This window comes from Lipophrys pholis, assembly GCF_963383615.2.
Source record: "Lipophrys pholis genome assembly, chromosome: 1".
Taxonomy (NCBI): domain Eukaryota; kingdom Metazoa; phylum Chordata; class Actinopteri; order Blenniiformes; family Blenniidae; genus Lipophrys; species Lipophrys pholis.
Window position 1 is genome coordinate 53,834,523 of NC_137635.1, and position 26,452 is coordinate 53,860,974.

At 43.9% G+C, this 26,452-nt stretch overlaps 2 protein-coding genes across 2 annotated transcripts in view; one reads left to right on the forward strand and one right to left on the reverse strand.

Moving 5' to 3' along the window:
• Positions 1-368: 368 nt before the first annotated feature.
• LOC308115390 (uncharacterized protein) lies at positions 369-20,048 on the reverse strand (the record flags this gene model as incomplete). The annotated part of the gene is made up of 40 exons (XM_080472850.1): positions 369-626; positions 704-987; positions 1,729-1,917; positions 3,519-3,635; positions 3,715-3,852; positions 3,936-4,043; positions 4,120-4,275; positions 4,350-4,457; positions 4,558-4,686; positions 4,774-4,845; positions 5,804-5,911; positions 6,809-6,916; positions 7,041-7,115; positions 7,973-8,036; positions 8,247-8,425; positions 8,523-8,633; positions 9,481-9,624; positions 9,710-9,985; positions 10,061-10,114; positions 10,592-10,810; positions 10,905-11,009; positions 11,716-11,899; positions 11,991-12,097; positions 12,449-12,521; positions 12,642-12,760; positions 13,633-13,722; positions 13,952-14,104; positions 15,445-15,543; positions 15,618-15,681; positions 16,015-16,059; positions 16,135-16,206; positions 16,291-16,335; positions 16,437-16,520; positions 16,620-16,661; positions 17,194-17,259; positions 18,071-18,187; positions 18,550-18,594; positions 18,735-18,869; positions 19,796-19,867; positions 20,022-20,048. 40 exons carry the CDS (start codon positions 20,046-20,048, stop codon positions 369-371), a joined length of 4,641 nt encoding a protein of 1,546 aa, XP_080328976.1.
• Positions 20,049-24,025: 3,977 nt separating this feature from the next.
• The window catches only part of LOC308115456 (uncharacterized protein), a gene marked incomplete at both ends in the record, with an annotated part of 28,239 nt that continues 25,812 nt past the window's right edge, over positions 24,026-26,452 (forward strand). Inside the window, one exon of the mRNA XM_080472991.1 lies at positions 24,026-24,097. Within this exon, the coding sequence (XP_080329117.1) occupies positions 24,026-24,097 (72 nt within the window). The remainder of the gene's footprint in view (positions 24,098-26,452) is intronic.

A 26,452-nucleotide genomic window follows, 5' to 3' on the forward strand; every position in this document is an offset into this window, starting at 1 on the left:
AACTTCCTTCTAAATGATCTGAATCATTAAAGATGAATGGATGTTAAAATCATGAATGTCTCGTCTGCACCCAGAGTAAACTGCGATCACCTCAGATGGATGGATCAACGACTTGCACTCTTAAAACTCAAATGTTGGTTTTTTTTTTTTTTTTTTTAATCGAGTACAACACAACTTGGACACGAAATAAACAATCTTCTAAGAATTTGTCATGTGAAAATGATTTTAAAGAAAAATTCAGTTATTTCACAACAATCGGAGCCGTTTCATCAGGAGGAAGTGCATCTTGCAGAAAAAGACGTTTCTCTATTTACAGCGAAGCGACAGGACAACCCTGAGTACTTTGATTCTGAACGCCACTGAAAGGGTTAATCCCGGAGGCAGACGTTACACTGGCTGGTTTTGCGGCGCTGCTGGTCGAGGGCCTTGATGGTGTGGGAGCGTTTGGTGACGAACTGCTCGGCGGGGTGAACGGTGGTCAGCCAGTAGCTGTACAGGTTGGCGAAGTAGTGGCAGGAACCTCGTGCACCTTGACACTCCACGAACGGGTGAGTCCGGAAATCCTTCATGCAGCTTCCGGAGGAGCTGAGCGACTGACCGCCGCCCTGGTCGCCCGACGCCGTGTGCTGCAGAGCCGGAGGAGGCGGCAGAGTCATGACGAGTTCGTGAATGTTGAATGTTCTGCGGGGAAGCTTTCACTCACCAGGAGGAAGGAGAAGCCCGTCCACAGACTCCTCCAGCCGGGGGGGCACGCCGGCACCGTGTGGTCCTGGCTGTGGAACGCCGCCACGGGCGAGTCCGTCTCGCACACCACGCAGCGGCTGATGTGGGGGACGATCTCCGAGCCGAGCAGCGGCATCATGGGAATGGGGGCGGTGGTGGAGAGCCAGCAGGACTTGTCGTTGCGGCTGGAGTAGTGGCAGGCGGCCGTGTTGCAGTAGGAGAAGGGCATGGTGGAGAAGGTCGGGAGGCAGGAGCCGGGCTGACCTGCGAGGAGGCCCAACCAGAAGCTGAACTATCACTTCAGGCCGCGTTGACGCGTACCCGGGTTTTTACAAAAACTGATTTTTCCCTCAAGTGTGCGAACTATACCGCGGCTTTCCGGGGAGGTTCACCAACTGCAACTCCACCGGGAATCAAATCCACATTAACAACGCACCGAATAACCTCTGAAATACTTTAACATGCATCAACAAACCAATAATTGACAGCAAACGCGCATGACCATCAAAAAATAAGTTCCCGACTACCAGAGCTCCAGTCCTCAGTACCACCATATACAACACAGGGCTGAATATTAATAATACCTTCAGACAGAAGTCTCCACAGACCTGGATCAGCTTCTGTTGCTGCTCCTCAGAGTCCCCCCACATTATTTTTATTAGGCAATCCAACAGTTTAAGACTAGCGCCCCCACACTTCAATGGTGAAGACAAGAATTGCATGCAGGCCGGCAACTTTATTAACGTGAAAGAGTGAAGATTCACCCTCATGCACTAATAAAAATACATTTAAAAAATTGCTTGATTTTACACATGATCCTGACAAAACTGTTCCCAAAATTTCACAAATCACATTTTAAGGGGGGGCTCCTGTCTCATTAAATGGGGGCTGACCTGAAATGGGGAGCTGCCTTTATGTGTAAATGCGTGGCACCAAACGCAGAGAAATATCACAGTTTTTTCTTTAAATGCGTGTGAACGTGGCCTCAGAGGGAAAACTTCCTACCAAGATCCTGCGTGTGAGCGCTCTCCTGTGCCTCCAGGTAAACCAGACTGTATCCGAACCAGAGCCGGCTGCTTCCTGCCGGGCACAGCGGGACGTCGACCGACTGGCTATGGATCACCACAAGGAATCCAGACCTCAGCGGGACCCCCCGGCCCGGCTGACCCCGGTCACCTGCAGGACCAGGGAAACCTGCAGGAAACAGGTTGATAATCAAAGGACAGGTAGAATAGTGTCATACTCTGTTGTTCTTGTAAGAGTATACGTGATGTCCTGTCACGTCAGTGTTCAAATAGACAAGAGAGTCATTCCAGCCTCGTAGTAACATGAACTTATAGAATATAAACACAACAAGCTCTATTTACCACAAGTGTAAATGAAAAGGTTTGAGAGTTGTGGGTCGGCAATTTTTTTTTTGTATTGTTCTTATTATTGAAAAAGACAAAAAAAGTATACCTGATGAAAATGAATATTTTCTCAAAAAAACATATGAATACTATTGACAATGACTTCAATTTAAAAATAAAGCCAATTTTAATTAAACCTTCTCATGTGAAATGTCCATAAAACTGTTGCATCCTGGGTGTTTTTACAAACTCCCCCTGACAGCAGGGCTTTGAGGCGAGTCCAGGTTGTTTGCTGGTGGGGCCTTACCGGGTCTGGGGGGGGGGCCGCCAGGCGTCGGGGTGGTGGTGTTAGGCCTCGATGACCTCGGACCACCACCCCTTTCCACCTCCAACAATTTCCTTGGTGGTTTGTCCTGATCGGAGCCTCTTGTTTTGGCCCATGGGGCTCATTTTTGACACCCATAGAGGCGTCACTTACTTTATCAAAGTCCTGGACTCTTCCTGTCTACACAATGTTGTGTCTCACAGACATCAGGAGTTTAATTATTAACATTTAAAAGATCACAAGCCTGCATTTAAAGTCATGTGTGGAAACGCTGATGTCCGCAGTAAAACTATTCTGTCATTGTTTCTTGAGATCCATCACATATAAAAAAGCATTAATTAGAAGATTTCACTATTGAAATAGAGTGTATTCATTTAGAAATGCTTATAAATTACATGCACGTCACTTGTGATAGTGATTGCAAAAAAAAAAAAGTTTAATCTAATCAACATCACTCATTTCAATGGGATTTCTTGTAGGGAAAAAAAACTGTAACGAAGTGGCGGCTGGCCAACAGAGGGCGCCAGGGTGCCTGATTATTAACTCTGTCACAACTCTTCTAATTTTCCTGTTTGAAAGGAGAAATTTGGCTGAAAAGCTGCAGGTTCAACTTTCTCCATCATGGATATTTTTTAAATGCAAACAAACAAAATTGCATTCAGAATTTGTCAAATGTGTCCAGGTTAGTTAATGTTTATAAATGTTCAGATATGATATTTATTAATGACTGAAAATCAAAGAGCTGAGAAAAAGCAGTTTCATTTGCACTTCTTTATTCTTTTAGGTTTCTTTCAAAGCATTCTAAAACATTTTGAAAATGAATGGATGTGTTGTTTGAAAAAATACCTGATATACTTTTTGTTTTCCCTAAACTCAGACTCAGACTGTCATTTCCAGTAAACCAGCCCCAATTTGTTTACAAGTATGTTAATAGAAGAGTCTTAATAAGTGCTCTCTATTAACTTGCTTGTTTAAAAGAACTATAATGTTTCGCCACTAGGGGGCTCTGTCAATCTAAAAAAAGGCATAATTGTTGTGAGGTACACTAATGAAGAACCCACCTAAGAACTTTACCACCAGTCGCCACTCGTCTAACGTATCATGAGAAACTGATAATTCACCTTGTGGTCCAATAAAACCTTGCACACCAACATCTCCTGGATCACCAAGTGGACCGGTACGACCAGGAGGACCCGGGTAGCCGGGAAGACCAACAGACCCAGTTGGACCTTTGTCCCCTGGAACAAACAAGCAAACACAAGAGTAAAACAAACTCCACCACAGAGATGGACAAAACAAGCATTTCGAAACTCTGACCTTTCCGTCCTGTAGCTCCAGGTGCGCCGGCGCCGCCGGGAAGGCCTGCTGGTCCTGGTCTGCCGGGCGGCCCAAGCAGTCCACGGGGGGCAGGGATAGAAGGTTCGTGGATGAATTCACCGACGGCTCCTTTGACGCCTGAAAGTAACACGGACGTCTCGCTCAGCGAAACGTCTCAGCACAAAGACGGGTTCCTGCTTCCTGGCAACAGAGCGACTCACCCTGGCCTCCAGCTGGGCCTTTGTCCCCCTTCCTGCCGGTGGGACCGGGAAAACCGGGTTGACCTTTGGCCCCCTGAAAGCCCATTCGGCCATAATCGCCTTTGTCACCTGTGAAGGTGAAGCGACGTTCAGTCAAACTGCTTCTCGGGGGGAATCTGACCAAACAGTCATCTTTTTTGCGTACCTTTTCGTCCGAGCCGGTACTGGGAAACGGGAGGTCCTGGAGGCCCCGGGGGGCCCAGATATCCCTTCTGGCCAGGTGACCCCAGGGAGCCACTCCGCCCTGGATCTCCTTTGGAGTAAATGCTGCTTCCGGGGGCCCCGGGGGGTCCAGGAGGGCCTGAAACACATACGACATGTAAATATCACCACAGGAACTTAAAAACAAAGTATCATGAACGGGGACCTTCGTACCTGGCGGTCCTGGAGGTCCCTCATATCCTGGGTCTCCGTAGGGTCCAGGTATCGGCGTCTCACAGCCTTTCCCAGGAAAACCAGGCTCTCCGGGGTAGCCTGGGGAGCCTGAGCAAAGACAAGTACACAAGTGAGACGGACAATGAAAGTGTCTGGAGGCAACTTGGCGCTCGCTCCCCAGGAGGAAACAGAACAGAGGACCTGGTACCTTTGCTGCCCGGTGGACCCTGCTGGCCTTTAGGTCCAGGGTAGGAGGATCCTGGAGGTCCTAGGTAGCCCTGACCTCCTTTAGCGCCGGGAAAACCTAGCGGTCCGGGTGGTCCGGGGATGTCTTTGCCTTTATTACATGATAATAAAACAACGTCTGGTTGTTACTGAACCAGCGGGACGATAGACCGAAGGCTGGAGGTTTCATCCATCTTACCGCTGGCTCCCTTCATCCCCCTCGGACCTCGGAGCCCGTTCAGTCCATCCAGTCCCGGCGGTCCAGGGAATCCTGGCAATTGACCACAGCGAGCAGAGAAGTTACATCGTGCAACAATGGGTGTGTGTTAATAGTCCCTCCTTTCTCCTTTCCTATCCACTTCTCCTTAACCCCGGAAGTGATTGAGTGGCGGTCATGATAAGAAGCGTTGGAATTCTCACTAAGCTAAGGAAAGGGGGCTCAATGCTACCTTTAGAACCTCCTTTAGCCTAGGAAACACTGTTGCTTCCTTTAGAACCTCCTTTAGCCTAGGAACCACTGATGCTTCCTTTACCAAAGGAGACCAGCTCATGCTGCCCCACAATTCCTTGCAGCGACAACATTTAAAGGAACCCGCTCATCGGAGCGTTCAGGGAAACTCAGGATGACTGAAAAAGGAGCAGATCATGTAAGTTACCAAAGCAACAATCTGCCTAGAACAACTTGAAATCACCTAGAACCCAGATCCCAACTAGGATGTTCTGGATGTTGTAGAACCAAAACAGTGAATTCCAGTTTTAGTGCAGCCTGTTCTCACTCTGATTGGTTCTTTATTCACCTGGCAGCCGTTTTCCCTTTAGTTCCTCTTTCCTGTGATTTACATTCAAACCTTCAGATATTTGAGATTATATCAGTGGTTACAGCCTCAGGGGAAAGTGAGAGAAATGCACTCTTTGTAGTACATTTTCTGACATTTGTAGTTTTTTCACCACGACAGACGTCACTAACCTTCCCCGTCGGATTATTATTATGCCACCTAGTGGAAGGGAGGTCTGATTGTCAAAACAATGTGATCGTTTTTCCTTCACTCATTTCGGAAGGCTCCTACCACCTTTCCTTAACCCTGTGACGTCATCCAGGGGGCTAAGGAAAAGTGGATAGGAAAGGAGATAGGAGGGACTATTCAGAAGCACCCAGAGAGTCTGGCTGAGCGGTGAACAGTGAGCACGTCCTCCATGTCCGTCCACTAATGGGAACGCTGTTTCAGTACCTGGCGGTCCGTTTGGACCCGGTGGGCCCAGCGGTCCAATCCCTCCAGGATCACCACATGGACCTGGATAACCTGGAAGGCCTGAGGGGCCACGAGGACCCGGCAACCCTGGACAAATAAACACACATTGACAAGTCAGATGGAAGGTAGAACCTCTGAAACTGAGGTTGAAAGATACAAAAATATAGTTAATATTAGTTGCATCTGTTAATAGGAAGGAATCTGAGCTGAACAAGAGATCAGGTGATTCTAACATCGATTTGTTAAAATATGATGAATCTATAAAAAAAAAACTAGAGCTACAATCGGTAGATCTACACCAGCGCCATATTTGTTTGTGGAACCGAGTTAGCATCACTAGCATGTTAGCCATTAGTTCATAACTAACTTGATGCTTTGTATGGGACTTTTATTTCGCCGTTTTGGGGGATTTCTTCGGAAACGGTTCGCCGTTAACGTCTCAAAATCTAATGGATTGGTCCTTGGGTGATGACAAATCATCCCTGAAGATGTCATGCCATTCGGGTTAATAGTTTTTGCGAAAAGTTGGTAAAATACATACTAACCAATAAATAAATACACGCAGATGAAAACAAAACCTTCTCTGCCAACTTTTACCAATTAATTGTAAAACCAAGCAGGACAACAAAAGATAGTGCAACATTAATTGACTAAATATTTTTATCATTGAAATTGAAGAAAAAGACCAAAGAAGGATTTTTAGTGACTGATGTGAGCATACAGTATGTTTACCGTCCCGGACATTAAATATGGGAACAAATCAAGAACAAAACTGTGGGATTTAAGTCCAGAGAGGCGATTATCCGTCTTAAGGTGTTTTTATTTTATCTATGCAGACAGACGGACAGACCCAGAAGAGCAAATAAACAAATAAGTACAGCATAATTGTGAATGCAGGTTAGTTTAAAGTATTTTCATGGGTTCAGCCTGAGCAGGATACTGTATATTTATCTGCAGCTTCGTTGCAATGATTGTGAAACTCACCTGGTCCTCCAGGTCTTCTAGATTCTCCAGGTTCCCCTTTAGGTCCAGGATACCCAGGCCTTCCACTGAACCCCGGGTCACCTAGATCTCCTGGAGGTCCTATAAAGGCTGTAAAAAAAAAAAGAGAGCAAGAGAGATGAGACTCAGTTTTTCAAAGAAGTTGAAAACTGGTTGTTTTATGTTAAAAACTGACATTTCAAATTTTTTTTTAATAAAAATCGATTTCATTTACCAGTTTTTCCAGGGTCTCCTTGCAAACCTTTGGGTCCTCGGGAACCCGGTTGTCCGTAAGACGGTCCCTGATCCCCTGGAACAGATTTGGACAGGCTGAATGAGATTTAGTCAAACTGAAAGAAACACCCAGACAAGCCGGGCGCCATGATGGTAACTACTGTCATTTCACCAGTAGAAGCCTCTTTTCACACGTTTTGAACCCTGAAGCTTAAACCATGACGCGGCTGCTTTATAGATTCTCACAGGTTAACGAGCTTCATGCCGCCTCTGAAACTGTTTTCATTGGGTGATCAGGTGCATCGCATAACTCTGAACTGCTGCGCTCCGTGGCTGACCAGTCGTCCTCCTCAGAATCACAATAACCGATAAAATACCTCATCGACCGAGATAAAACCCTTCTGTGTTTGTGTATTTTAGCTGTAAGTCTCTTTGCTGTCCACCACCAAACCACGGACGCCGTGTTTAAAACTCATTATTTTCTTTAAAATCAAAAAAATCGAACCACACCCACAGGTCTTGTCAGATCTGCCGCAAAATATGGAGTAACGGACAGTTTTGTTGAGCCCTTCTGTGGTGAACTCGTGGGGAGGGCTTTTTTTAAGCACATTTGGACGCCGACGGCTTATAGATGGACAGGTCTTACTTTATTCATCCCCACTTGGGGAAATTCAGATGTCCAACATCATCCAGTGTGTGCCATCCATAACTAAACACTCTCACAACAGTACAGACTTAAAAAAAAGATAATAAAAATAAACAATAATAATAAAAACAGTTAAAAAGCTTCTGCAGCCTATATACTGTATATCAACAATATACATTTTTTTTGGTGGGTGCTCCTCAATAGTCCAGTAATTACAGTAAACAGCTTTATCGTCTTTGCTACAAAATGAAATACAGAACGAAACACGCCTCTCACGGACGACTCACCCTTGGCTCCTGGGTATCCAGGCAATCCGGGGACGCCGTCGTGTCCCGTCGGCCCCGGGTCGCCCTTCAACATACACATTCAAACAATGAAATCAGGCGTGATGGACTCAATGCTGCAACTTCCACTGACAGTGACAAATGACCGGAGGGAATCATTCGACGTGATTGAACTCCCCAGAGGGAAACAGAACAGATTTATCCACAGTGTCTGGAGTGGCAGCTCTATTGATCCGTCACGGAACTATCAAGACCATGAATTAAGTTGACGACGCACCGGATCCCCAACAGGCCCTGGATATCCCTCCACACCCAGGAACCCTTTAGGTCCAGGATACCCGGGAGATCCTGGTACTCCCGTCCTGCCAGGAGAACCAGGGAAGCCCTTGTATCCAGGAGGACCGGACCATCCATCACCCGCCGGGTCACCCGGCAGTCCCACAGCGCCCTTCAAACCTTCATAGAGAAAAACTAATTAACTATTAGGATTTTTTGGGGAGAAAAATGCTGGGGAAAAAGAAAAGGTGAGTAAATGAAGTTTAATGTTCATTGCCTGCGAATCCTTGGCCGCCCGGCGGCCCTCGCTGTCCTGGAAGACCTGAGGGGCCTTTCGTCACATTGGGAAAGTTCGACTGTCCTGGATATCCCCGGAGTCCAGGTCCTCCTGAAGAGAGGAGCACTTTGCTTCATTCCTCATTCTCAGCCAATAGAAAGACGATTTCTTTCAATCTTATTTCAGCTATTTTTATTTACCAACTGGAACATTCTCCATTAAGTCAAAATGTGCTACGTCCATTTAAAATGTACTGAATTCATCATCCGTTCTTTCCTGAATTCAAGTTTCGAGACGGGAAATGAGATGTTTTTTAAAATTCTTATTCCATTTTCGATTCTGACGATTCGGTTCTTTAGCAATTCTTATTTGGAAAAGAAACCTGCAGTATGACCAGCAGAGGGCGCTAACGCTGCTGCTGGGTTGAGATTCAATGCGGAGCAGATTGAAAATGCGAAGTTCTCGCTGCCGTGTGAGAATGTTTCTGCATGTCGGTCTTAGTTCCTCCCTCTGATGAAACATCCACTTCGCAAGTTGTTATGCTGTCGTCTTTTCTCCTGAAACGGAACCAAACTTTGGAGCGTGTCTGCCGTGAGAACCGATTCTCGATTAACCTTCGTAACCAATCTTCTGTTCAAAAGGCTTTTTCCATCAAACCTCTTTCACGTTTTGACGACGTTCGTTCTCCCGTCGTCGTCAGATGTTTGCGGATGATGTGACATTATATCGGCTGGTGTAACGGAGGCGTGGTCGACCTGTCGCTGTCCATAGCTCGACCACGCCCCCTGCTGTCGTCCCAGTTTATCGTCCTCGGGCCTCGCTGCCTGGCCTCCACGATCTCCGACCTTGTTCCAGTTCATTCTGGGATTTTTCCTTTCGTAATGTTCTGATATGACCGATATGATCCCTAACACCAGCAGACACATTAACACAGCCAATGTATCTGACACATGCTCACCTTTCAGACCAGGAGGTCCTGGAATCCCCGGCCCACCTGGAGGACCATCATAGCCTCTCTCTCCCTGTTTCCCTCTTGGTCCCGGAGGTCCTGGAGGACCGGGTAGCGCCCTGAACCCGGGAGGACCGGGGAACCCGCTCACACCTACAGACAGTGAAGTCAAAGTCTTGAGACGTTTGCAGACTGGAAACAAAAAGAAGAAGAAAAAGACTTACCTTTCAGTCCTGGCCAGCCGCTACGCCCCGGATCTCCGGGGGGGCCTGGTCTGCCTCGTGGTCCACCGGTTCCTGGTGGGCCGGGAGGACCCGGAAAGCCTTGTGGCCCCTTCCGTCCAGGGCCAGGTGAGCCGACGTCTCCTCTGGAACCTTTCTGCCCGAAGGAGCCTGAACAGAAGACGGTTCATAGAGAAGTTTGGTTTGATTCTGTGACTTTATCAGGAGCATTTTTTTTAAAGGGCCGGCGTAACCACCTGGAACTCCTCTGCGACCGGGATTACCGGGAGACCCTGGGGGGCCCACGGGACAAATAATATCACAAGGATTACACGGGGGGCCACGTGGACCATCTACTCCTGGGTCACCGTGGAGTCCCCACTCCCCTTTAGGGCCTGAGTGTCCAGGTGGGCCCGGGGAGCCTGTAACACAGAAGAACTGAGGCAATCACGAGACTAGAAGACTAGGACAACTTCAAATTGTGTAAATCTCTGTTGTGCGTCCCAAAAAAAAAAAAAAACAACACTGAAATGTGAAATAATTAATGGTTCCAATGGAAAATGACTGAAATCAGAAATGATTCAGAAAATTAACTTAAAGTTTTGTTTCTCTTCTCTTGTGTTACTTCTGTAATGTTTTACAGATTTTTTTGTTGTTTCTCTTTTGTATTACTTCAGTTCCGTTTATTTTTTCTGTCTGTTTTTTCTTGTATCACCGGTGTTCACGGTAAATTACAGAAAGTGTAAAAAAGAAAAAAAATTAGTGCGTGAACTTTTACGCACCTTGAACTGAAATGTTTGCACTGTAACTAACCCAAATAAGCCAGTTATTCATTCATTCATTCATTCATTCATTCATGTTTGGAGGAGTGTTGGTCAGTGACCGAAGACGACTCTCACCAGGTGATCCAGGACTTCCAGGACCTCCAGGGGGTCCGTGTTTTCCCGGTGCACCTGTACGGCCTGGTGGACCGGAAGCACCCGGTGTGGCAGAATAAACGTCTCCCGGTTCTCCCTTCCTGCCCGGGAATCCTGGTAATCCGGGAGCGCCTGGAGGACCTTCCAAAGTTAGTCCCGGGACACCGGGGTCACCCCGATCTCCGGGTAAACCTGGAACTCCTATTTTGAACCAAAGAAACAAGGAGTTCTGTCGGTATGGAAGCAGCCATATACTTTCATTTTCCATATCGTTGCTCATCAATCGAGCAGTTACCTGGCGGTCCGATCACACTGCTCCCATCGTCTCCTTTCATTCCCTTCTGGCCCAAAGAACCGGGTCCTCCGGGGCGACCAGGTCCTCCGGTGTCGCCTGGGTATCCTGCAAATCAAATACTCCACTTTTATGACAACATTTTGAAGGTTGAAGAAGCCACACATGGACTAACGTCACATTTTATTCATGAAAATTGTGTTTTAACGAGACGTCGGGTTGATTCTTAAAACTCTTAGAAAAACTAAAAGAAAACTAGAGCTACACTCGGTAGAGCGCACGGCGTCGCCAGCACCACATTTGAGCAGGATAGCCGTTAGCTCATATCGATGCTAACGAGCCTGTCAGGTAGCTACATCACTGTGTGAAACACTGAGCATGGAGCGTCTCCATGGCAACAGACGCTGACCTCCTTGGATCTCCTACATGAGGTGCCTCTCTCATCTGCTTTGTATGGGAATTTTTGGGGGATTTATGAGGAAACGGTTAGCCGTTAACGTCCCAGAATCTGATGGATTGGTCTGTGGATGATGACAAATCATCTCTGAGGATTTCGTGCAATGCGGGTTAATAGTTTTTAGCAAAAGTTGGTAAAATACATACATTCAAACCAATAAATAAGTGAAAAATACACGCAGCCAAAAACATTGACGATGAAGTGAAACTTACCTGGTGAACCTTGCTCACCCTTCTGACCAGGCGGACCATTGTTATCACCACAGCAATTCTCAGATTCACCTGACGACAGAGACAGACCCCCAGTGACTCGTCGCTTCGTGCATTGCTGAATGTTTCAGCACTGAGTGAGTCTCACCTAGAGGACCTGGTCGTCCTGGAACTCCTGGCACACCAGGAAGTCCCTCATCTCCCCTTGGCCCCGGTGCCCCCTTAGGGCCTGGAAAATCTGGACCGGGGGGACCTGCAGGCCCTGGAAAGCCTATGGGTCCAGGTAAACCTGGTTCACCTTTTGGACCTCGTGACCCTGAATATCCTGCCCCCTGCAAATACGTCATACAACACAGTAAAATTAAAGGTTGATGACTTTATCGAAATGATAAAACTGGATTTTAAATACATATGGACACTTACCGGGGGTCCAGGGTCTCCCACCGGGCCGGCAAAACCATCCGACCCTGGATTACCTGTTCTTCCTCGAGGACCGGGAAACCCATGGTCTCCTGCGTCACCCTTTGTGCCTTCCGAGACCGAAAAGAAACATGTGAGAATGTCTTTGAGGCATGTAATAATTAAAATCCTATTTTTTTCGCTCACACAGAACATGACGTGACACTAATGGCGCTTTTCCACGAGTTCCTACTCGACTCAACTCGCCTTTGACGCTTTTCCACTTCATGCTAGTCCCCGCTACCAGGTATTTTTGTGGTTCCTCAGCCGAGGTTCCCGATCACAAGAACGCTCACAAATCGAGATAGCGCCATGAGACAGCGTGTGGAGCTCAAAGCTTGGTTTTCAAAATTACCTCAATTTAAAACTAAAATCTGGATCCTCAGTTTAGCACAAAAGCCGTTTGGCTCATAGGTTCTCACCTGGAATGCCGACACTAAAAGCGTCTCCTTTCTGACCCTTTTGACCATTTAAACCGGATATTCCTTGAAAACCCTGAAAGAAAGCGACGACTGAATGAAAGCCATGAACCACAAAGAACAAGCTCCTCTTCAGGAAACAGAAACGGTTTCGACTGGTCCAATTCTGCTGATCTTACTTGAGGTCCTCTTGTACCGTCGTCACCTTTTCGTCCCGGGTTCCCCTGAAGGCCTTTGGTTCCAGGTCCACCCGGAAGGCCTGGAAAACCAAGTGGTCCGGGGGGTCCAGCAGGGCCCGGGTACTCCACATTTGGACTGCATTTACAATCCCCAGGACAACCTGCAGGAGATAACAATGAAATATGAAGCAGCATGATGACAGGCACTCGAGAAAAAAATTATGTGGCACTAGCCGAGATTTCAAATCTTATTTTCATACATGATTGATAATTTGGCTTGTTTTAAAAGTTATTTACTTATTTTTATCTTGATTTTACAGTATAATCATAAATTAATTTTCAATCTGATGGCATATTTGAAATACTCACCACTGATAACCTCTGGAAAAACACCAGATCTATAGCCATATGTCTACCAGACCAGGAGATATAGCATAGAGGGCCCGGCGGCCATATTGGATTTAAATGCCAATGGCTGACTGCAGCCGACTGTGATGATGATGGCCAGTGAACTTTGACCCAAATTAGTAAAAAAATAATAATAATTCAGCAAATCACCTGACAGGGTTCTTCGAGATAACTTTTTAGTATTTTGGTGGCCATATTGAAATCGAGGCAAAAAGATGGCCCCAGAGCTTATTTTAAAGAGAATGTCTCAAAGTACCAGAATCCAATGAGAAAACCTTCACTGGAAATTTGGATTTTTTTTTTTTTTTTTTCTTGCCTGGACCCGTCAGTCAGGGTCAGCAATGAGAAAAACTTCAGTACAGAAATTAAGAATTTGGTGGAATTTGGTGGAATTTTCACGACTTGGTCCTCAATGTCAGCAAAACAAAGGAAAAGATAGAAGAACTATAGAAGGATCAGATGACTTCCTGTGCTACCGTAGAGATAGGCAAAAGCACTAAGTAAGTTCCTGGAGGAACACCTAGTCACACAACACAGACATCCAGGGCCCCACCCACCAACCCAGAGTGTAACTGATATAAACCAACTGGTCCGGCTCACCTTTAATTCCGTAGAGGCCCTTGCTTCCTTTTGCTCCTTTAAGACCGCCCTCACCTGGATCTCCCGGGTTTCCAGGTTCACAGTCGTAGTCTGCCGGATCAAACAGATTTTCACCGCCATGAGATATGAAGATTTATTGAGAAAATATTGTGAGAATGAAAAATAAAAACTTCAGATAAATTACCTCCGCAGCCTTATGAGGGTTAGAAATGTCCGCACATTCATGGAAAGTTAAATAAAGCACATAGTTCGTTAAAACACTATCAAATAATTCGTATATAGAGTACATGTGTGCAGTAATCAAGAGGCGCAGGTTTACCTGGAGGACCGGGGAGACCCAGAACACCTTTGGATCCTGGAATCCCTTTGTCTCCCTTTGGTCCCGGCATCGGATTGGTTTCATAGCTATTAAACCTTCCTGGTTCTCCCTTAAAACCTTTTGGACCGACTGGTCCTACAGCACCGGATCCGTCTAGAAGAAACATGAGGTGAACGACACAACCACAGCGGACACATTTCACTGCAGTGTAATCGGAGTAGCGTTGAGACTTAAATCCAGACAAGATCTAAGACACTTCCAGAAAGTTGAAACTACAAGCAGCCATGATTAAATGAAGAAACACTGGAACCAAACGTTCTGGATAGGAGAACATACAAGATGGGTCCAACTGGAAACGCTGAAGATGTGACATATACAGACAGAAGAAAAGTGAAGCTAAAAAAAAAAAAGTATGAAATATGAAGCAGAGCTGGTAGAAGAAACACAATTCAGGCACAAACGAACATCTATGAATCCAGTTTTACCCAATTTGGGCTCAGAGGGTGTTGAAGAAGAACACAGGTGGAGACAATCACACACACACTGGTACAAATAATTGATTTTAAAGTCATTTTTTCGCCAGCGTTTCACCTCCTCCTCCTGGTCCGGTCGGTCCAGAAACCTTCAGTATTCTAAGTTTCTAGCCCCTCCTTGATTTTACTTCATTTGAATATTGGATCATAGGAGCTGCATTCAGAATCTGCTGTGTCTGTGTGAGCTGGACTGGCTCCGCCTACACATGCCCATCTTGGGAAGAGGAGGAAGTACTTCCTCTCGTGGTGCCATGTGCCAGAGCAGAGCTGCCTAATTGTGGGAGGAGTCAAAGGGAGGGGCCTACCTTGATTGGGATTGGCTAAACCCCCAAAGACACTATATAGGGTTTGATTTCTGATTGGCTGGTTGGAGCAACACACTTTTTAAAACCTGAAACAAGCCAGGGAGAGAGAGGACAGACTGTCTTCACTTCTGGGGCGTCAGTCCAGGTATGGGGACGATTAGTACTGCTGGAGAACCTTTAGAAAGTGGATTTTGCCTAATATGAGCCCTTTAAAACAAACGCCAACGTGACCAGAACAGACGCTATAGACCAGAAACATGACATGAAATAGAACTCTTAAAACCAACTCAAACACTTCTAAATCCAGTTAGTGAATATTCAACCACGTCCATTCAGACATGTGGCTTCACACACGAATATCATCGCAGACAGACGGAGGTTCATCAAGGATGTTTTTCAAACTGTTGTGCAGTATTTCATCAAAACACAAACTTTATGATCCCACGTGCAGAATGGGCTGCTCCGAAGCGTCTGCAACATCCTGAATGATAAAGTCACCAACGAGGATGTTTGGTGGTTTATCTATTCAGTAATGAGCCGTGTTACATAATAATCCCAGAATATAATTGCTTATGAATGTCTCACAGGCTCCTGCAGCTGTAGTAAGAAGAGAGGAGTCTGAACCTGCAAACTGAAATAAAGGCTGAACTCTGACCTGTTAAGCCTGGTGGACCCGGAGGTCCAGGCCTGCCCATCGGCCCAATGTCCCCTTGGAATCCAAGTGATCCTGGATAGCCTGGTTCACCTTTAGCACCTGGAAAGACGGAATCGTTGGGGGTGTTTCTGGTCTGCTGAGGGTCTTTACTGTGCCAGTAGAATCTATCTCACCTCTCACACCAGTTCCATTCGGATAGAGCAGCGGTCCGGGATAACCTGGATCACCGGGGAAACCCTGGTGAAAGAGGAGCAGATGGAGAAAACGTAATCAAGACAAGCACAGGAAATGGCTTTGAACCACTTCTGTGAAGTATTTCTACCAGCGGGAGAAGCTGCAACATGTTTCCACAATCTGAAGGTAGAAATTCATGTTTCCATCACGTTTCTGATGTCACTCCAAAATAAAACTTTTGATTTATTTACTGACTCACCTTTGAGCCAGTTTCTCCAATTGGACCTGGATAACCTCTGTCTCCATAAAGACCCTGAAAATGTATTTTACAACTTGATGATTTGTTTAAAGTTACCAAACATCGCTTAAGAAGGTTTTATCGTCTGAGAGGCCTACCTGAGGTCCGACTGTCCCGTCCCTGCCAGGACGTCCTTGAAAACCCTGGATAGAGACACATCAGACATTATCTCAGAGGTTTTCATAAAGACTTTATCAATGCTGACTGAGGGTAACTACCCGAATTCCAGGAAATCCAATGATTCCTTGTTCTCCTTTAATGCCAAAACTGTAGGAGTCTCCTCTTCCACCCTGGCAAGGAAAAAGTGACTTTTTCTTTTCCTCCATCTCTCAGACTCACTTAAAATAATAATAATAGCAGACAATAAAACTCACAGGTCTTCCCTTATGTCCACATGGTCCAGGACGACCTTTCTCTCCCTGAGAAACACAAGAATATTTCAAAAGTCAGCAGGGATCAGGAAGCTTCTACTTCTCTGTAGTCTTCATCAATTTCTCTGCAGTAGAAGAAGAGCATTCACCTTAAAACCTTTGGGTGGAAGAACCTCTGGAGGTTGCTCTACAACTTCTGCTAGTCCTTGTGGACCAGGGGGGCCCTGCTCACCCTGGATTACCAGAAGAAAGAGAATAAAAACTTTGAGCTTGTAACTGACTTCGTCTCACCCCAACCAAACATAAACCTCCAAGATGAAAATCTCTCTTACATCCTCGCCTTTATCTCCTTCCAGAGATCCTCCAGGATCGCCCTGCCAGACAAACGAAAGCTTCAGAGGAGCGTCGGGAAGGATCCTGACAGACACTATACGATTTCTAACAGCATGTACACGGAAAAATACTGTCCAGAATTTGCTCACCGGGGGTCCTCTTACACCTCGTGCTCCGCTATGACCCTGATTAACAGAAGAAACTCAGATTTTCTGCACGTTCAGCATTACACAGGAGATTATTCTTTGTATTCTGGTGTTTACCTCAGGCCCTGGTTGACCAGGAGGGCCGGGGAGGCCTTTAGGGCCAAAGCTTCCAGGATTACCCTTATTGGAAAAGAAGAAGAAAAGAAAAAAAAAGGGACAAATATCAGAATTTTATGTGACATATCAACAGCAACTCAGTATTTTTATATTCAGGTTTTGTAAGAAGAGAAAACATACAGGAAGTCCACGTCCTCCATCTCTCCCACCGTCTCCCTGTCAAACATTCGTTTATGAAAGTTGTGTATCGTGAATAATTAAAGTGAGGAGTTTAAATCTGAACCAATCTAAAGTGATTTAGAGAACTTACAGGAAGTCCTGGAAGGACGACGCCGCTCAAAGGTTCTCCTTTCATCCCTTTCGGTCCCGGTAATCCCTAACAAAGAGTCAGAGGGAAGCCTCAACTTAGTCATTCTGCAAAGAACTGGAAGTGACATGAAAGAGCAGATTCGTCCACTGTGGGATTTACCAGTCGAAACAATGGATGTCACACACTTCAGTGCAAACACAGCAGATTCTGATGTGATATTTTATATACCTTGTGATACCATTTTATCCACGGTAATAAAACAAAAAACAGATTTAATATTCAATCTATTGTGATTAATTTTCCTTCTAATTCAACAAACAAAAACAGGGTCCATGACCAAAATCTCAACATAAAGCCAATTTTAATGAAACCTTCTGGTGCAAAATCCAGACGTCCAGAAAACATCTCCTGTTGCATTCTGGGTGTTTTCACAAACTCCCCCTGGAAGCTCGGCTTTGAGGCGAGGCTGATGAACAATGTCGGTATCTTTCATGGCAGCATCACCGATACCTCAGCTCGGGTCTCAGTGTTCTGTTGTATCCACTCTGAAGAAATGTTGTTGTTGTTTTTTTTATAATATTTATAATTTGCTTGGTGGTTCGGCCAGACTGGAGCCTCCTTCACGCCAGCTTTGGCAACACGGGCCCCTGCGTTTAACACCCCTGATCTACAGCTTTTGGAAATTCGAGGAGATCCGATGGAAACAAAACAAACAAAAAGTTCTGAACGGTGCGTTTTTGTTTCCTGGATCCATTATGAGACAAAGAGTCGATTTCAGCATGAAAGCTTTGTTTTGGTGTGAGAAATGACTAATCCTCTGCCGTGAGAATGACACACCACGGCTCGTGAGGAAACATCACTGGATGGAATAACTCACCTGAGCTCCAGGTAAACTGTTCAATCCAGGGAACCCAGGGGAACCTGGCAGTCCTCTGGTCCCGTTACAGCCGTCCACTCCGGGGGAACCAGGCTCTCCTCCGGCTCCCGGGTGACCCTGAGGAGGATGAGGAGGCAGAGTTATGAAAAGGGAGAATGTAGAGCTCAGCAGTGTTCTTCACGTGTCTCCACTAGAGGGCGCAGCATGCTCCAGCCCAGTTAAAGAGCAACATTTATCTTGGATGCAGAAAGCGGACAGGTTTCCACCGGGGAACGCTGCAGGACGTCTTTACAAACCAAAGAGTGTCTGAAGCTGCAGGACTGGAGAGATCAGGGAGGAACGTGTCAGCTCTGCACTGAGCCCGACACCAGATAAGGAGTACCCTGGAGCGCTCCTCATCTGAGGGATTACTATTGAAAATACAAGCCGTTTGTCTTTTCCACATTCGCAGGTGAATAGATAAACAGCAGATTACTCACCGGAGAGCCTCCGTTACCAGGAAAACCTGGAGCTCCAGGCTTCCCCTAAAGGGACAAAGAGAAAAACATTGGAATAGAGAAACAACAATAATCTTAGTTCTTATTTTGGCCGTTTGGCGTAGACTGCTGGCGCCGTCTTAAACGCAGCAGAAACCCTGGAGATGCACACGCATGCAGACACTAACACTGTCTCCGCTGGGCCCCTGTGGCCCCGGCGGGCCCTCGGCTCCCCTCCTGCCTTTCTCCCCGGCTGATCCTTCGTGACCCAGAGGGCCCGTCGGACCCCGAGAACCCTGCTGGCCGAGCCTCCCCGGAGCTCCCTGCACAGAGGACAGAAAAGACAAAAGACACAGACTGAAGTGTCTCAAACAAAGACACTTTTGTGTGCGAGGTGTCGTCACAGTTCAGCTTGTCTTCATTCCAGCTCCTTTGAATGGCTTTTTTTTTTTTCAAATTATGACAAAAAGATCTGTTGTGTTTATTCTTTAAACTGACTTTCTATGGACAGACTGAGGACGTTGAGCTCGTCAACTTCAGTAATCTACAACACATGCAGAGCAGTGGAGAGTAACATTACTGTTATTTTCATTTATTAGCTTTTTATATTAAAAGATAAAATACATTTATAATAGTGAATGTACATTCAATAATCAATATAGAATAAATGTTAGCAACACTGTCCAAGATTATTTTGTAAATTATTCACTTACTTATTCACTTAATTGTTCTGACTCACTTACTTCCTTACTCAGTTACTTCCTTACTTAGTTACTTCTTCATTTACTTCCTCCCTTAATAATTTATTTTTAGAATTTCAGCTAAAGTGTGGTTATTAAACAAATTACTTGTTAATTATTTAAACACAACCCTAAGAAATCTGAATAAAAATGTAACAAGGAAAAATTAAAAAGAAAAAAAAGAGGTTTGGAACTAGAAAATGTGACAAAAATATGCAGATCAAAATAAAAATGTAAAAAGAAAACAATTCAAGAAGACACTAAAGAGTTAAATTTGATTTAAAAAAGCAGAAAGTCTTCTGTCGTATTTTAACCTGACAAGTATAACGTGGTGTTAAATGCATATAAAAACATGTATAATATATAGAAAATTCATTTAAAATCCAAATTCTTATTTTCTGTTGTTGATGCACCCCCTTCCCCTGAAAACACCCTGAAATAACCATCAGCTCATCATCACATATGTCCTTCAGGAAGTGGTAATTCATTAAAAAACAAGGAATTCCTACCCGAGCACCTTTAGCAGGAATACAGCGACATGTAGAGCAGTCTCTGCCTTCACACGGACCCTCAACCCCCCCCTGGACAAAAAAACAACAACAAAGAGCAGACAAGTGAGAACATCTGCAGGTGGGAACATAAATGTTTGGGTTTAGTTTCATTCAGCACGTTGGAGACAGAACAATCCAGATTAGAAAGTTCTCAGAGATCTGAGTAAACACCGAGCGCTCCGACCTTGACCGGAGCCTCTTTGAACGACATCCGTCTGAAGAAGCCATGCCACAAATTCCCATCGACACGTGTGTGTGTGGGAGTGTGCGTCTCTTCTGAGAGTGTTACGCCGGAGCGATAGCCTCGCCGCAAACATTTGCCAATGTTTTCAGCATCGCTCAAGGCCCTACCAAATATTTGGACGGGTTTACACGGGTGTGAGCACACTGGAGACGTAAAGGTAGCACTCGCTCGCTCGCAGCTTTAATGCACAGTGCTCCAAGAGAAGCTGCGGGTTCAGCGTCTTGCCCAAAGACACTTCAACATCTGGATAAGGCGAGATGGGAGATCCAACCGCCGCCTGTAAACCATAAACCACCTGGCTGTAAGCTTTAAAACCACAGTCGTCGCGCCATCACAAAGACGTTTAACGTCTCTGTGGAATCACCAATTGATGCAAAACAGTAATAAACATAATAGATGTGTCTTTAAAACACAGTTACCTTAAAATTCCTTACAAATGTGGCCCTAAAGTTATAAAATAAATCAGTCTTTCCAATGGTGTCAGATTCAAGACGTATTATTTGCTGGGAAAAGTCGTCCAGCGGTCGCAAGTTTCCTCACTTTTTTGCAAAGTTTATATTAAAATACAGACAATTTGTAAGATGATCGATCAGTTCTCTGACATATTTTAGGATTCTGAACTATACTGCCAGTTAAAATTTGTTTATGTTGCTATAAATCAAGGGTGTCAAACTCATTTTAGTTCAGGGGCCACATACAGCCACACCAGTGAAATACACTTTTAATATCCTTTAAATTGGTCGAGTTGAAAAATGTTTATTTTTTGCAAAATGTTTCACGATTACGGTGAAAAATTACTACAACCTCGACATGAAGTACATTTTAATGGCGCAAAAAAATGCAATCAAATGTCAAAAAGCTTGGATAACTTCTGCATTTTGAAGATTTTTACATGCACGTTTTGAAAATAAAAGCTCACCCTGGAAATCCCCCATTTTGATGAATGGACTGCAGAACTGGCAAAGGTTGCTGCTTATGAAAATATGTCTTACAGGAGCACGAATAAGGTACATAAATATCAACAGAAATGGGGCAGATACATCTCAACCATGATTACATGAGAAAAGTATGGAGGTGTAATTACAACTATGTTAAACAGGATCTCTGCTAATGTGCACATACTTGAATACATCTGTTTATTTGTGGGTATCTGTATATAGATATACACATTTGTTTCGATTTTTGTCATTTCTATTAATTAACATTTAAAAAAAATAATTTTATTTTATCTATTTACTTTTAAGTAGCAAGCCATATGGAATGAGCCATGGTAATTGTATTTAGTTCATGAAAAAAAAAAATAAAAGTAAAAATAAAACCTTCCCTTGACAGCATGGCTTTGAGGCTGATACTCGTCTACTAACGCCGAGGCTTGAGTCTCAGAGTTAAATTTTATCTGCTAATCTTAATAAAACACTTAAAAAGGTCAATGGTTTTATTTAAACTCTCAGCATTTGCTTGGTGGTTTGGCCGGATCGGCCTCTTGTTTAACACCCCTGCTATAAAACAATGATGTAATATAACTAAAACTACGACTACACAACCTGTACAAAAATGTTTATATTGTTCATTCCTAATCTTACACAATCCTGTCTTGTTGTTAAATATTTATCAATCACTTCTATCGTCACGATATTATAGGTAATTCATATTATTAAAACATTTAGGGAACCACATGACATTAATAACCAACTGGAGCAGAGAATTAATCTGGATTTGAATGTTTCTCTTTCTGCATGATGTGGAATAAATAGTTTACCGCTGTTGAGTAAATATTCATATTGATCCACTGTAGGTTTGCTGATAACATATATCGCCTGTGTTTATCTACATCACCAGATGTCCTAAGTGTTTGAGTTTAAGAGGAATGTACATATACATGTGAGCTCCTCTCAAAAGCGTCACGTTTAATTTGGTCTGATCCAGTGTAATCCAACAGTTTTTCCACGAATTGTCTAAACAGAAACACCGGTTTATTTAGTCTACCTACATGTTTGTCATTGCTGCTGCAGTTTCAAGTGACACTTAAGTGGATTTGAGATGGTTCTGATCATTTGGCCACCCAAGAACATGCGTACGGACACACAAAGACGAGAGTCTTACTGCACTGAGCCGCTGCAGGAAGGCCAGGGCGAGGATCCACCTGTGGACGGAGCGATGGGAAATAAAATCACCCTCAGCTCGTGAAGAAGGACGCCCATGAATCAGATAAGTTCTGCAGCGGTTACCACTGTGCAGGTGACACTTCAGCCTATGAATGCAGGCAGCTGTGTGCTGCAGGTCTACGTGTTTGGAGTGTGAGGATGCAGAATGTGTTGAAGATCTGAATAAACATGCAGGAAGTGTGTTTGCTTCCAGGTAAATACACTCCAACAGCATGGAATGTCAATTCTAACAAGTTTAGATGAGTTTTTTTTATATGCATGATGAGGACACCGACACTGGCATGCAAGTAATGTTTCATTAGAAGGTAAGGACGGCATGTGGAGTCGTCGATTTATACTTTCTCCTGCAAGAACATTAACATCAGATGAAAATGGCTGCTGCCGTAGTGGATGAGTCAGTAAAACAGCATCCAGTGTGACACTGTTGAGATTTGTATGTTTGGTTATTAGTAGTAAATTACTTTAAGTAATAGAGTACTGAAAGTAAAAAAAAATCTTGAAGAATTGGAAGCATTAATTTGCATATTTTTTTGTTCTTCCTTTTTTTCCATTCGCATGGTCAAAATTTTCGGTACAATTTTTTGGGCATTTCAGTAATTAACTTTTTAAAATAAATTGTCATTCACTCATTAATAATTACCACAAATAATTAATTACATAAAGTTAATAAATCATTAAAAGCAATTTAATTGACATTATTAATTGAAGAACATTTCTCGTTGATTAATTCAAATTGTGGGGCACTACCGGAAATCTGGAATTAAACTAATTACCAAACTATTAGTTATAGTTTGTAAAGAGATATTAACAAATTATTGACAAATTCTAACTGACACTAATACTTGATCAAAAGAGAAGGCATTAGAGCAGAGCGCAGACTACTCCAAAACTACTTTTTTCTGTATTCCTACATTATAGGTCCTGATCCATTGAATTATGTACATATACATGTATCTATTTGTACACTTTTAACATTATTACTGTTATGCTCGGTGACAGTTAGCCTTTTAATGACATTAATGAAACTTGGTTAAGTTGTCGCAGTGTTCTGTGCCAGGCGCAGCACAAATTACTGCGACGCAAAGAAGCTTAAAAACTAAATGTTGTTGTACGTCCGAATCAAATATACAGAAAAATATTTCTGTTGTTGCTAATAATCTATTGTTTCTGTGCAATGAGACTCACCAGAGGGGGCACAAAGTCACAACAATAAGTGGGGCTTTCATCCTTTATCTCTGCCGGCTTCAGTGCTGCCCCCTGTGGGAAATAGTAGGAAGCACATACACACACACACAACTGTTAACATGCACCCATTTCCAATCCAATAGCACGTGCCGAATGACTAAACTCAAGCAGAGATGCTTAAAAAATATATACAATAATTTAATAAGCTCCCCAGAGAATAACAATGCAACTAAATTCATATCCAAATCGTGGTATCAGTAAAAAAAAGAAATACAATCATAACTCACCCAACTCCAGAGCTTAGATTAAGTTCATGAAGGATTCAGTGCGTCCCAAATAGCAGCATCTCCGGTGGGATTCAAGTGAATTAGAATCCAAACTGCCACCGTCAGTGAGCAGGAAGGCTCAGTGGCTTGACACCATCGCCTCGTTCAGACCGCCCACCTCCTCAAGGTCAGATTAAACAACCTGTCTGGCCTGTCCCGTCTCCAACCGGGAAAGTCTGATTCCACCAGAGCTGCGAGCCGACCGCAGAGTCACACATTTAATGGCTGTGTAATAATGCTGAGCATCTGTGAAGGCTGAAGAGACGCGATGGGAAGTCTGGGGCTCGTGGCGTTTCTCGTCCTGCTGGCCGTCACGCTGATGGTGACCGAGGGGAAACAAGTAAGACGTCTCTTGTGTTTTGGGTGGAGGGAAAAGTTCCGGCTTCATTCAAACACTTTATATCGACCGCTCTCTCTCTTTCTGTTTGGGACAAAGTTTCCTGTGAATGCTTGTTGGTCTTTTTTCTGTCACTTTGGCCTGCAAGAACAACTTCTATCCAGAAACCTGCTAAATCAAATGTGCTTTTTTTTTTTTTTTCTTCTTTTCTTTTCCAGCCTGTTTTCTGACACAGTGTGGAAAACTGCTTTAACTCAACATTGTATTTAATGAATGAAGTCCACAGAGTTGGTTATTTTCAGAGTGTATTCCGGCAGCTTTTACACGGAGCGGAGTTTACTCTTCTACTCTAGATACACGAGGCTAGTAAGTGTGTTTGGAACTTGTGTGTTTACCCGAGAACATCTCGGATCCGGCGGAGATGCAACCTTCATTCGCCGTGTGTTTGTGTGTTTACCGCAGTGCGTACATGTGTCCCTCAGTACGATGTTGGTGGGCGGTCGTATCGTAGGGGGGGGGGGGAGCAGGCAGGAATGTGAGGGAGAGACGTAAACAAGGCGAAGAGGTTGGCGAAGGCATTCCTGCGCTGGTTAACACTTCCATCACCGCAATCAATTGATGCCTCACGTGCACAATTATAAAGATGAGAATATTATAAAAGCACTTACATTAAGGTCAAAGGTCAACAGTGAGGAGGAAAATTCCCACTTTCACGCTGGGAGAAATCGACTGGGGTGAAGTAATGAAATGCATCTTCTACATCTACGGGAGAATGATGATGTTCAATTAATCTCATGCATGATTATAATTTCCCACACAAAAAGGATGAATTCATTACAGCTTCTGTAATAAACGACCCCGTTAAGCACGGAGATGTAATGCATCCGAAATGACTTTGATTCGTCCTGTAGACACATGAACTCGCTGCGTTCTGTCACCGTTTCTTTTTAATCAGATTTTTATTCTGCCTTTAAATAAAAAGGACACTGTGCTGAGGAGAAGTTCCCAACCCTGCGGGCCACCATGTTATTCTGCTTAAATTGCTCCCATAAATCCGTTTCACTATACCGATCAACATATTGCAGGTGCAGCAGTTCAGCTGCTTTAAATAAACCTTCAGTAACTCTGGCACCTAACATCCGAATGAGCCGGTGCGATAATGAAGAGGCACATCTGCGTAATCCGGGTTTAATTTGTTTTTCCTGGTTGTTTGCAGTGTCATTATTAACTGACCAACCTTTATGTTGGATTTACAGGAACAAGCTTTTTACATTTGATCATTCTTTCACATTTAAACATAACTTTTGTCTTCTTTCCAGTGTGTGTGCACAGGGAAATCGAAATGTCACTGTGCTGGAGTGAAAGGCAGCAAGGTAAGGTTTTTTTATTTTAATAAATAATAAAAAGGTTAAATCACAATTGTTTTTTATTAAAATAGTTTAGTCCTACAAAGTAAGATATTAGATGATTCCACAGTTCACCACAAGAACATCTAAAGAATAGTGTTAACTTTAACATTCACAAATAATTACTTCAGAAATAAAAGTGTGGGTTATCCCACCTGTTTTGCATGCAGGTCGATGAATCAATGAAAGTGTCGAACATTTCCGTGTCTGTTTAGACGATACTTAGTAAAACTGTTTATGTTGGATCAGACCAAATTAAACATGACGCTGCTGAGAGGAGCTCACATGTATGTACATTCCTCCTAAACTCAAACACCTAACACATCTGGTGATGTAGATAAACACAGGCGATATATGTTATCAGCAAACCTACAGCGGATCAATATGAATATTTACTCAACCGCAGTGAACTTTTTATTCCACGTCCTGCAGAAAGACAAACATTCAAATGTGTTTATATAAATGTTATAATAATATAAGTTACCTATAATACATTAGAATAATGAAAGTGATAAATATCTAACAACAAAACAGAATCATGTAAGTTAAAGAATTAACAATATAAACATTTTGAGATGAACTACATTTATCAAACTCTTACCGGAGCTCAGGCGTCTGGAGACTTTATGACCAAAAAAGTCATTTTTGTGACTTTCCACCAAATGAAGCCGTAAAACACCTTTAATTGAGGCTGAAGCAGCTTCGAAAGCTTCAAATGTCATTTTGATGCACATAAAAAAAAAGCTCTCATTGCATTTATGTAGTTTCAGTTCCAGTTCAGGACGGTAAACATTTCACTTCATTTTCAGCATTTTCAAACTGTTTTGACATTTTAGCTTTACAAAACCATTTTAGCTCTTTTAGCAGTTTTGCACTTCCATTTTTTGCATGTTGTTTCCCCCCCCATTTCTTGTGGTTTTAGTTATTTGTCCCTTTCTAGTTGCTGTGACTT